Below are 13,330 nucleotides of genomic sequence, written 5' to 3'. Positions count from 1 at the left end.
TTTCTTATTTACTGAGTCACTCATCTGCTAAGTCAGTCAGTCAGGGCCAGATATTGGCAAGAAGCTTTTAAATCAAATTATTATTGAGCGAGTACTTTATTAACAAAGCATTGGCTTTATGCATGTCAACCATTCTGTGCCAATAAGAACAACATTCAATGGTGCTTGTAACAAAATTCCAATTACATGGACATTTCTGAAGGAAACCATTTATGAAGCCATAACTGTAGCAGAATTTTTCATTAGTTACAGCTATCCCTTAAGACATCTTGAAATAATACAAGAACAGCTTGAGAAGAAATTGCTTTTCTTTTACTTTCTTACTTACACTTTTACTGTGTATCACTTCATACACATTATGAGTGATCTAGATGATATTCTTCTATGAGACACTTTACAGAGACAGAATCAAACTGTGTAAAGCGGATACCTTGAAGTTTAATGTTCCTTCAGTCAGTCAAAATAGATGTTTCGGGAAGAAAACCTCTTCAACAACAGTTTCAATACCACGAAAACCAGCATCCTACTTTTAGAAAATTGACACAGTTATGTTTCAGTATAAAATTCTTGATTAAAGGAAAGACTCCCTCTTATTCATTTACTTCTCAGCTGAAGAATTCATCAACAACAATCACTTGGTAGATTTAGGGGTTATTTGATGACTTATATCTCAACTCCATTCAGAACCATTTTGGAGAAGAACAGCCTAAGTTGTCCATTGGTTTCTGCAACATCACAGTATCACTGAAACAATCCACCTGACTAATAGAGGTCCTCTGCCTATAATCAAAGACAGCTCTGAGCACCTTGGACTCCAAGACTCAAGGATGCTTTAGGTGAAAGGCCCATTTCTCCTTGCAGTCAAAGCAAAACAAAAAACCACCTACACTTCATGTAAACGGCTTTCTTTTGCTTAGAGAAAGCTTAGACATTTGTACAAAATGGAATGAGAAGAGCCTTGTGTAGACATGGCTATCCCTCTTTGCAACATGGATCAATATTAATCATCTTGAAAATAAGAATACAGGCTGGCATAAATAGGGGGTAGGGAAAAACACACTGATGTGTCTTTGTAAAACAGTCTCCAAAATATCATGATGAAAGCTGCTTTCCTACTTTATTTCTAATATGTGTTTTTTGAACAAAATTCTTCACCACAGGAATTGAAGCAGTTACTCACAGAAAACCAGAATTAAAATAGAGGATTAGTCTTCATTTATCCTTGGTCAAGAATGATGAAGATTACTTATAATATGAATACTTACCTAGGTTAAAACCATGGTCTATCTTGAACCATCCACTAAAGCACATGCTAAGATGCAAAACAGTCATCCTTCTGATGAATGCTACCACAATCTCCAGGCACTTGATGAAGAACCCAGAGGTTGTTAGCAGGCTGGGTAAGAGGAATAAAGGTTAGGGAGAAGGAGAGAGAAAGAGTAGAATGGCAACATTGCATACAGGAAAAAAAAAAAAAAAAGCATAGCTGAATACAGATTAGGAGCTCTCTCTTGCCTTCAGAATTCACTCCAAGAAGTAACTTTAAAAGTTTATTCAATTCCAGAGTACACTAAGATATGTTCATGGTGAATGATGACTTGATCTCAGTAGAACTAAGGAACCTGCTGACTACCTGTTTTTCTGTTGTTATTATCAAATAATTGCTTCAGTAAAGTATTACTTTTCCTGCGGTGGTTAACAGGAAAAACCTCAGATAAAAACCAAAGCAAAACACTGAACTTTATCTAGATCATGACTACTATATACGTGGTTTCTCAAGTGTTCCTAGTATTAATGCAGAAAACGTAATTTTTAAGGGTCTAATAATTACTTTTTTCAGAAGGAGATACTTGGAAGGTATAACAAACACACCTCTTGGATAGTAACTGCTATCACAACTATGGCAACAACTATCAACAACCCTGCTCCTGTTATCAAGTCTCCATGTACCAGATGTTCCTCTGCAATTAAACATCCATACCATGCTGCTGTGGCACACTGGCAAGAATACACATGACCCTGTGCTAACAACAATAGTTACATGTTTTTTACAGAGCCTCCCTCAACAGCTCAACAGCAAGAAAGAATAGGAGAAAAACACTCTTCCTTCCCTATATGCCAAATGGCATAGATTAATACAAATAGTTTTAGTATTTTCTTTCCCTGTCCTCTGAATTACACAGCTGCAAGAAAAAAAGTACATTATTAGGATAAAATCTCATACCACAGTGATTTAGGCAAAGAGGCTCAAACTTGAACTCAGGCCCTGGGGATCTGAATTCAAATAGAATGTATTTAGGAATAGGAAATACAGAACAGAATACCTACAGAATCTGACTGGCCAAACAAAGTTGAATTTTTATTTATAAGCAAGAAGATAAATCTAGAAGCATGTTATATCACATGTTGTATCATTTCACTCATTCTTCACCAAAATCTTAAATATTTCAGGTAACTTGTTTTAGACTCTTAAAAAGCACAACTGTCCAAATGTATTGAAGTCTAAAGATCATGGTTATCATTAGTCTCAAATGAAGACAATGCATGAGATGAGATTAATTAGATGAAGCATGGAGTTGTAAGAATAGAAAATGATGCTGCCTTCAACTGCTCTGTCCTGGAGTCCAGGAAGAAAAAAAAAATGAAAAACTAAACTCTTAACCTACGACTATTAAAAAAAAAAAATCAGGGTAAGAAAGGGACAAGAGTTAAAGGGGACAAGTATGAGACTTCCAGGATCCCAAAGGGACCGTACATCCTTACACTGATATGTGGAATTCCAGGAAGTTGAGATTTGCTTTGTAAACTCCCTTCTGGTGCTTCAAGCCTTCCCAGAGGGAAACTAGCTTGGGACTGAGAGAAGAAACTACTCCTACTCAATCCCTAAAACTCTTAATCTCTCTAAAGGTAAAACTGAAGGCTCAAAGTACCTGAATGGTTGCAAATTGCAGTATTTTATGATGATTTTCCCCTCAAACATCCCATAACATTTTGGAATAACATTATGTCCAAATTCAAAAAAAAGACCTAAGGAATTTTATCTAGGAGTGGTATGCAGCAAGAAGGATCCCAAAAGGGTCAATTACTCTATATAGTAACCAGACAAAGATTTCAGAGAGGCATTTTTGTAAAACAACTGAAAACAAGAGAAATCTTGTCGCTTCCCACAGAACATTAATTAAGAAGGCCATTTAATAACTGAGTTTTCTTCCAGAGGAGGATCTGGAAATCCTGGATACAGAACTGGCAGAAAAAGCATGAAACACATGTTTTTTGCCCATGGTCTTAAAGCAGACATTTGCTTTGTTCACACTGTATCAAACAGTGAGTAAGAGCATTGGCTTGAAGTGGAATATCAGTAGAAGTCTCCAAGTAGTCATTCAACCTTGTGCTCAGCACTCAGTAAATCTGGGCCAGGAGCTACTTAAATTAAAATGAATGCTAAAACTATCCTTAGATTTCTACAACGTTTACATTAAAAACAAGAAAAACTATATACACATACACAGATGTCACTTATGATTCCATCACTGACTACTTAGTAGCAAGAATTCATAGCATCAGAGGATGACTGAGGTTGGAAGATCTGGAGATCATCTAGTCCAACACCCTGATCCAAGCAAGATCAACTAGAGCAGGTTGCCCAGGATCTTGCCCATCCGGGTCTCTGGAGATAGCAGGAAAGTATCCAGAGAATACGTGCAGCCCAACAAGCACTACTGGTAGAAAGGTTGCACATTGATGCAGATGTCACACATGTAAAACCAGAAGCAGAAAATACAGAGTCAGCTGTTAAAAGAAATTTAATTTTCCTCACTAACACCTTCAATTATATACAGTCATTCATTTCTCTGCTTCTTAACACACAGTGGGCATGGCACCTTTTTACCGTGCAGCTATATAGTATCTACACAATTTTCCTGCTTGACAGCCAAAACTTGCTTTGAAGAAAAATATTATAAGCTTTCCAATCTATTTATGCATAGGCAAATTTACTTGCAAAGTACCACTACTACTGACATTTATTTTATGATGACACATATTAAGAAGAGAAAACTGTTTCAAATTATTTTTTTTATATTCAAGCTCACCAAATTTTGTGAAATATTAAGGCCATCAGAACAGTAAATAATCAAGCCAGGGCAGTCACAATGTATCATCTAGAATATTGACAGGCTTACAACTGAATAAAACTTGGCCCATTCAGTCAAATGTAATGTAAAACAAAGAAATAAGAATGTGTGTCATACCCAAGAGTAGGAAACACAAAGTGTAGGAAACAGGACCACCACCACCTTTGAGTGTTTAACTGGAAACAATTCTATCAACCACACTGAGGAAGAACGATCAAAATTTAGCTTCTTCCCATCTATGTTTTGTTTAGGTTACAAAGATCAAAGAATAATTGGGAGAACAGGAAAAGCACATGCTCTGATATCTAGGAATTCATTCCAATCTTGCTTCTTGCCATGATTTATTTCTCAAAGGACAAAACAGTTTTCCTGTTGCTACTAACAACAACAAAAATACTAGAGACTATTAGATGGAAGGAACAAACCAAGCCATATCATAAGGACAGTGGTTCTTGTCCATTCTCTACCAAACAGCTATATTGCAGCACAGAACAAATTTGAGAGATGATGACAATGGAATCCAACTTTTGTTGTCACAAAAAAATAAAGAAAATTACAGACAAAAACTGAAATCACTAATTAATTGCCAGGTCAGAAGAGAGACATTTTTCATTTTTGGGGTCACCCAAAGCTCAAATGAAAGCGCACAGATGAGCCTCTGTTCCCCAGAAGGCAGGATCTTGCAGTTCTCTACCCTTTCCAATCTTCCTCTTGTAGCTTTCCAGGCCCACCTGGGAAGCTTCAAGTAAATTCTTGAAGAGATGTACCTGAGATAGTACATCTGTCAGGCTCAGAGACAATTGCCTCAGGTACATAACTACCAGTGTTAAGACAGAAAATACCTTTTGGCAACTTGGTTGGTTGGTTAGTGTTTTGCTGGGGTTCATTTTTTTTTTTTTTTTTTTATTCTACCAGCTGTTCTAAAAACAACAGGTCCCTATTCTGCCTTTCCTTAAACCCAGCTGCAATGCAGTCCCATTAAAGCCTTGATTAATGCACACCATTTTGTTCCCATTAAGGTAAAGAGACTCCAATTAAATAGTAAAAAGAAAAACAGAAGTGTAGCTGCAAGCTAAGCCCACGCATATCTGAGTTTGAGATAAGGCACACTTAAAAGATGAGCTACAACTTGTTCATATAATTAACTGCAGAAAAATATGGGAGGGTCTGTAAGCTGTTGGTGTTTTTGTATCTTGGTTGTATTTGCAAAAGTTTTATGGAAATAAACCAAGTTACTGGTGTCAGGTGAGCTACATTCAAAATTCTAGAAATAAAAGGGATTTCCCATTCACTTTTTGTTAAAGAAGCACAGTTTACAACTCTAGACAATATGAGATTGTAGTAAAGGATTTCAGTTTATGCATACAAATTCTGACTGGAATGATACCAATCACACACAGGTCATCAGCGGGGTGGGAACTTGCAGAAACTCATGCAACACCTCCTGAAGTAACTCCTGAGCACTGATAACATCACTGGTCAGAGCAGCCACTAAAAACTGCCACTCTGCATCCTGCCATGTATTTGCTAACACCAGAGAAATGCCCAGAATCAGCATCTCCCTCCACAGCCCGGAGCAGAGATCAAATGCCCTCCAATTATTAAAGGTCTGACTACCCACCTCACATTATTAGCCAGACATCCTTACCTCCTGCAATTTATCTCAGCGTCCTGCCACTTTGCTTTTTACAAAGTTATTATCTTCAGTCACTCCTTATCAGCTCAAATTAAACAGCATTCAGTGCAGAGAAAACTGAAGAACTGAACCATTCAATTCTAAGATTTTATTCTTAAAACAACAGATTTGTTGGGAGAAGGAATGGCCAAGATTTGGTAGAGAAGGAGAATGGCTCATATTTGGTACAGTTTAGGACCTTTTGCCCCCTTCTTTACTACTATGCAAATCAAACCCAAACAAAAGTGGTATCAATGATCCTGAGTTTATGCTAATGAACTTATTTCCCTATAGAAAACTTAATTTTATCTTTTAACCCTTGAAGTTAGATTAGAGAAACTGAGAGCAGTTATAATACAGATATATACCAGTATCTATTCACAGATAAATCTGGCTACCATTTCTTTTAACTTTTAAGCAAGGCAAAAGTGCTATTAACCCAACATTACTACATGAGACATCCAATTTCTAAAATAATTGCATTCATAATATATAGAAATATCCTTATAAATATAAGCAGTCATAAGCCCCAAATATCCAAAATACTTAGTTCATTCCACTAAGACCAATGACATGCTTCCTCACAGTTCCCTTAACCTTTGCCCTCCTCTGGTTGGTGCTACTGTTCATTTTCCACCAGCTGTTGCACTACTCAGACCCCTGTGGGAGGCAAATGAGCTTGGCAAGCCGGCAGATACAGCAGGGCCCAGAACAGGAAGCACAGAGTTTTCTGCTGGCCAAGCACAGTAATTCCCACCTCTGGTGTTCACCAACACAAGGGAGAGGCCAGGAACACATAACCAGGAGAAACTGCACAAAGAAGCAGCAGCTTGATTAAAGGCAGGAAGGAAGAAAGAACTACTCTACATAATAGCAGCAAGGCGTTAGACCAGCTTGGTTACTTGTGAAATCACACGTTAGCATTCTCTATTCCAGATGAACATGCAGTGTGAGCACAAGCAGACGATCCACATCATCACTTACACTGCTGTAACACCCCTGGCTATCTGAAGAAACAAAGCTGTCAGTCAAAAGTAAGACAACACATCTAAGTACTGTCACCATCTTTTCTCTCCATTCAGAAAAATGCCTGTCCATAGTGAGCTTCTTCTGTAAATGTGATAGTAAATGCAATAGGAGGAAAATTAAGAAGATAACAAATTAAAAGAGTCCTCCACGCCTACTTTTGTGGACATGCAAAAAGGTATGTCATGTGGTCTGCAAACTTTTCTGGTAGAGATGTCAATCTCTTAGGAAACTTTTGCATATACAAATCACACTACAAACTCTATGTATAAAACCAAACAAATTTGGTAAACACCTTCTAAGAAGGCCATGAGGCCTAAGAGGTTTAGAAATCCCTTGTTTATTCTGAGGATAAGCTTTAACCATACATCTGAGGTCTTGTATTTCACAAGGCTGCAAAACAGACAAAAACTGATGTTTCTATTTTTAGGTCCTGCTTATATCAAGTGTAGAAGGTGACAAAATTAGACATGTAAAATGATTCATTATCCATTGGGTTTGCTACTCTGCTCCAACTCCTCTCTGTTCCATTACTCTGCCTGGCTAAATGTGAGGATATGTCTAATAGAAGACTACAGGAAAAAGGTGTTGAGAGGAAAGGCAGTCAGAGAAGAGATCTCTGACAAGACAAATCAAACAGAAATGGGATAGCAAAAGTAGTAAGAAATTCAGTAGGTAAAAAAAAAAAAATGCATTACAATGTTGGTGTATTTCCATGAGCAAACTTGATACGTGTAGGTAATGTTCTATTTTCATGGCAATGTCACAATGCTCTTGGTAGCACACAGATCTGTGAACTTCCTGGGGATGCATTCTCTCCCCACAGTAATGCAATATTTCATACTGGCTAAGGTTTCTACAGAACCACATCATTCTACCTCATTTGAACTACAAAAACTCCCCCCCTCAGTACTTTTCCAGACAGAGCAATACATCTTACTGAACTTGAGCAAGGTCACGTTCCAATTACAGCAACAATGAATGGCCGGAAACACACATGGAAATTCATGGATCCTTTATTTTATCCATTCAGCTGGCTACTGAACCAACCTAAGGTTTCCTCATTTTGTTTCCAAAGGAAGGAAAGAAAATACAAGAATACTGATGTCCTGAAAATGTCCTGAGCAGATACAGCCTTCATACTGAAGTCCATTGTAGACACTTCCCATGAGACGCTACTGTTTCATCAAAAATACATTATGGCCTTGCAATCAGCTTTGCAATATAATTGTTAGCTTCCAATTGTGTTTCTCAGTTCTGGGAACACTTTAAAATGCATTCAGATTAGTTTCAGATATTCAGCATTTAGTATTTTAACCTCTTCCAATATTCTGTGAGCAAGCAATTATGTACTCAAAGCACCCACTAACTGCCATGACTGTGCTTCACCATCGTGCTGTTCATTTGCAAAGTTAGACAAAATTCAACCAGCAATGAAAATTTCTTCAGTTCACTTTCTTAGAAGAAACCTTTATAGTTAGTTAAACCAGTTGGGAACACTCACAAAGTTTCATTAGTGAAAAACGCTTTAAGATTTTATTTCTAACAACTTGGGGGTTTTCTCAGTTCCATTCAAGAGGCAATACTCAGGATGTGAGCACTGAACACTTGAGGACTGCGGGGAATAGGCTACAGACTATCCAAGGAGCACATGTTTGTGACCTTCAGGGCAGCACAACGATTTCTTTGCCAGCTGCTAGAGCTACTGAAAATCCTGCTCTACTGGTTATAACCTGCAAGGTTCTGGCAGCAGAGGGGCTGCAGGAGTAGCTTTGGTGGGAAAAGGCTGCCCTGCCCCAGGCCCAGCTGGTTCCAACAGTACCACAGCCAGACACAGCTGAGCCCCTCAGCACAACTGACAACACTTCTGGGAAAGCGTATTTAAGAAAGGGCAGAAAATGCCACAGAACAAAATAAAAGAGAACAAAAGGAGCGAGAAACAGCAAAAAAACCCAACATCAAGGTCGGAGAGGGAGAGAGACAGAGGTGCTCTACAGTGCCACAAAAGGGAACCCAAGGGACGTGCTAGGGAGGACCCAAGCCAGGTGGATATGCCCTGAAGGAACTGTACCACGTGGAGAACCTGTTCCAAAGCAGGACTTCTGCCAATGGGGAGCTCATGCCACAGCAGAGGAAAAAATTGAGAAGGAAGGTGCAGCAGGAAGAAGCTATCTTGCACCAACTGTGAACACTTTGCCCCACACACCACATGGGGAGAGAGTCTGGGGCACAGGAATGAAGATCAGCCTGAGGAAGAGGAGAGAAAAAGTGTTACTTTCCTGTCTGTCTTTCTGTCTTAGTATCTGACTCTATTTTAACTGGCAACAAATTAAATTCAGTTACTCCAAATCAAGCCTATTTTGCCTAAAACAGTAACAAGTAAGTGATCTCCTTGTCTTTATTGGAAGCTACAATCTTATCCTACCTTTTGTCCCTGCCCCTCTAAGGCAGGGGAGAGACTGAGCAGCTGGGGGGGCATGTGGTGTTAGCCAAGGCTAACTCAGCACCCTGCACATAACAGTTTTAACCCAATCTTTTAGCAGAATGCTGATGAAGCAAGAGATCAAACCAAGATTTGTGTTACATGCCAGGAATCTCATTACTGCTGCTGAGTCCTGGTTCTGAAGTAGAGAAATATAATACAAACAGGCTAAGTGGCTAACAAATCAAAGATCTCTTTTTCATTCATCCATCTATGTATTTATCCATTGTGAAAAGCAATGCAAGTCACAGGCTTGACACAGAATACAGATTTTCTATGATCCAAATTGTAGCTATTACATATAGAATGGCAAAAGCAGTGACAAATTCATCAATATTTCTCTTCTCTCTTTTTCTTAAAGCTCAGCAAGTCAGAAAGTCTTTCAAAAGGAATCCATCAGACTCATAAATTTGTTCTAGTATCGTTTTTATGCATCCAAAATCCTACCTAAACTGTCATTTATATTTGATCCACTGCCAGGTTTTATACACAGACTTCTGTTAGGGCGTAGATAAGATCCATCAGGAGAACTAAACAGAATAAACAATAAAATAATCAAGTCCACCCAGAATACTGCACCTCTCAAGTTCTGCATTTCATCAGAAGTACATACTACTGCCTTGTGTATCCACACAGACCTTTGCCCCAGGAGCTGTCACTGCTGTTTCTTCCCTCATCTTATTTACGCTGCAAGCTTCAAGAAATAGGAATTTGCTAATGCAAAACAGCCCAAATAACTTGAATCATTAAACCTTTTATCAAGTTGTCCAATCTCCAATTCCAAAAAGGAGCTGTAACTGAGTCCTAGTAAAGTAAGTCTCCTCTTTTGCAACAGTGCAAGATTGACAAGATTACCAGAGCTTGCCCAAAGGATTCATTCCCAACTGTGTTCGAAGAGCAATAAACACCATTCCTAGCAATATTGATATCCTCTGCTAAAATGTTCCAGCATTCAAGAGTTGAAGCCAATTCCCTACACATCAATACATGGACAGAATGAAGATCCTCTTCGCTTTCCCTCTTCCCCATGCTTTTAAATAATTTCTATGGCATATTGTTTCACATTCAGCCAAAACCCAGATTTTTGTTATCCATTCCCAAGTCAAAACATCAGTAGAGAAGGATGCAGTAAGGTTCAGGGTACTGAACTTCTAAGTTAATTGCTCCAGATTAAGTAACAACAGGGATATGCCTCAGAGTGCCTTTCAGTTCACTTCTCTCTTCATGGGTGAAACAGAGCCACTGCCTCTCCTTGGTAGTCTCACCAGCTGATAACATTGGCCTGCAACCTGTTAGGTACCCCTTGATCTGGAAAACAAACTTCCAGTTTTTGACACTCTCAACAGCACGTGAAGGCATCTCATTAAATAAATTACTCTCCTCCTGTGCTACTCCAATAGAGAAGAAAAGTCCCATATGATCACTTAATTTCCTGTTTATGTTCTCAGCCAGACTTGGAAGTCATGCACACTGACTTAATCCTTCAAGTAGTGTCAAAAGAGAGATAAAATCTGCATATGATACTTTCCCACGTTTTAAAGATCAGAAAATGCTTCAATAATTTGTATTTTGACTAGTACAGAATCTAGAAGATGCTTTAATAGAAAAATCACTTTAGTGTAAAGTTATGCAGATTGCATAATCTTTGATACGCTTCAGCTAGGTAAAACATACACAGGTTAGAGAAATTTAAGTCAAACTGTCACTAACATCTCCTGCCTAGCTCTCCCTGCCTGTCTGAAACACCTTAGTGCATCTTGAAACTATGAAGATTGTGCTTCCCAACTAGACAGCAAAAACATATTTGCTTGAAGTGATCTCTAACTAGCTCATAGTCTATCACTCAATGCATGTCCTGAAACTAAAGATACCTTCCATCTTTTCACTCATGTTTATTTTTAGTTAGCTTAACACCAGTGTCAGAAACACCACTCAGTTGTTCTAAAGGCCAATACATATAAATGTTATCTACTACCCATTTATTCTTAAATTCTTTTCTTTGAGTCGGGCTTTTCCTCTTTTATTTGTATTTCTATAGAGCTGAATCATGTCGTTTTCTTTCCTATCTAAACATGCAAGGATACCATTGCTTTCACAACAAATAAGATGTCAATATTATGCCTCATCCTCTCTTGTTAACTTATCGCCTCTGAATTCACCCCAAGTTCTGTCTTTGCCGACTTGATTGCTCTCTGAAAATACCTTCAGGGCCATCTCAAGCAGATGAGCGAGCCCAGAGAGGCACACGCTACCCCCATATTTTTTCTCACACAGAATTAAAGCTTCCATGGCAAAGCGAACTTCCCGTATCTCCCCCGTTCATTACATACTTCTACACCTCACAAGGAACCATTGCTTTTCACCTCCTTCAGCTAAACATATAGAAGTTTGTGACATAAGAATTAAGAGAACAAGCAAAATATTTACAGTTTTTACAGCAAAACAAAACAAATGAAGCCGCACTATATTGCTCAGGTTTGTTACTAGGAGAAAGGACAGAAGCCTCCATAGGACACGCTGTGCGCAGACAGTCTGGCAGTCACAGAAGGCAGAAGGACATTCCGGGCTTTATGCACACTGTCAGCATGTGCGCCTGCAAACTGCGGCGCCCGCGATAAACACCAGGCTGCCCGCGCTCCCATAGCGCGCAGGGCCGCGCTGCCGGCCGGCCGGAGACACGGAGCGCGGCCCGCTCGGCTCGGGGGGGCTCCATGGGCCCCGGCCCCGGCCCGCGGGGGATGAGCGCGGCGCCTCCGGCCGGGGCCGGGCCCGGGGCGCTCCCGCCTCCCTGCGCCGCTCCCGCCCGGCCGGGCCGCCCCTCCCGCCCGCGGCCCCGCCGCCTCCCCGGGCCCCGCAGGCCCCTCTCGCCGGCCCGCCCGGCCGCACCTGCCGGGCCCCCGCCGCCGCCCGCCCCGCGCCGCACCGTTCGCGATGAGCTTGGCCGAGAGCTGCTTGACGAGCTCGGGAATCCGCTCCCACTGGCACTCCGAGCGGCACCGCTCGATCTCCGTCTCCAGCCGCGAGCCCGCCTTCCTGGTGGCCATGGTCGGGCCGAGGGGGCCCCGGCGGGGGAAGGGGCCGGGGCGGCGGGCAGGGGGAGGCGGGGACGGGCGGCGGCGGCCCCGGAGCGGCGGAACTCGAGCGCCGCGGCCGCGCCGCGCTGGCGGCCCCGAGCGCCGGGAGCTGCGCCCCCTGGCGGCGGCGCGGGCGGGGCGGGGCCAGCGGCGGGGCCGGGCGGGAGCGCGGCCGGGCTGAGGGGCCACACAGCGATGCCCGGGCTCCCGGGAGGGACAGCGCGGGAGGAGAGAACGAGTCCTTTAATGCCACCGCCGCGCCGCTGGAGGTGCCGCTGACGGCACCGGCAGCACCTGCCCCTCCAGAGCCCGCTCACACGGGCGGTGGGGAGGGCATGTCCCGCTCATTCTGTTCCTCCAAAGGCGAACGATGACCACACACAGCCCCACCCCCCCCCACTCTAGTACTTTCCCCTTCCACAAAAGGTAACGTAAAATTAGTTCCTGTCTGTCTCTGGTCACCTTTTGGCCCACCTTGAAGCCATTCACCCCCGCTCGCTCGAGGGGTTCTCGTCTATTTAATGTCGCTCTCCCCTTTACGCCCTCACACCGCGGTCCCGGCCGTCCCTGCAGCCGGCAGAGCCTCACACCGTGTGTCACACCCAGCAGAGCCTCACACCGTGTGTCACACCCAGCAGAGCCTCACACCGTGTGTCACACCCGGCAGAGCCTCACACCGTGTGTCACGCCCGGCAGAGCCTCACACCGTGTGTCACACCCGGCAGAGCCCTCACACCGTGTGTCACACCCGGCAGAGCCTCACACCGTGTGTCACACCCGGCAGAGCCCTCACACCGTGTCCCACACCCGGCAGAGCCCTCACACCGTGTCCCACACCCGGCAGAGCCCTCACACCGTGTGTCACACCCGGCAGAGCCCTCACACCGTGTCCCACACCCGGCAGAGCCCTCACACCGTGTGTCACACCCGGCAGAGCCTC

General features: G+C 42.4%; 1 protein-coding gene across 2 annotated transcripts in view; it reads right to left on the bottom strand.

Annotated features, from left to right (window-relative positions):
- The window catches only part of TTC7B (tetratricopeptide repeat domain 7B), a 123,996-nt gene extending 111,611 nt beyond the window's left edge, over positions 1–12,385 (bottom strand). For both annotated transcript variants that reach the window (XM_083863074.1, XM_083863072.1), the window contains exon 1: positions 12,240–12,385. In XM_083863074.1, coding sequence (XP_083719200.1) covers positions 12,240–12,360 — 121 coding nt within the window. In that variant the 5' untranslated portion in view covers positions 12,361–12,385. The remainder of the gene's footprint in view (positions 1–12,239) is intronic.
- Between the last annotated feature and the right edge of the window lie 945 nt (positions 12,386–13,330).

Source organism: Zosterops lateralis (assembly GCF_965231275.1).
Source record: "Zosterops lateralis genome assembly, chromosome: 6".
Taxonomy (NCBI): Eukaryota; Metazoa; Chordata; class Aves; order Passeriformes; family Zosteropidae; genus Zosterops; species Zosterops lateralis.
The sequence above is the reverse complement of the archived record's forward strand: the minus strand, read 5'-3'. Positions and strand labels throughout refer to the sequence as shown.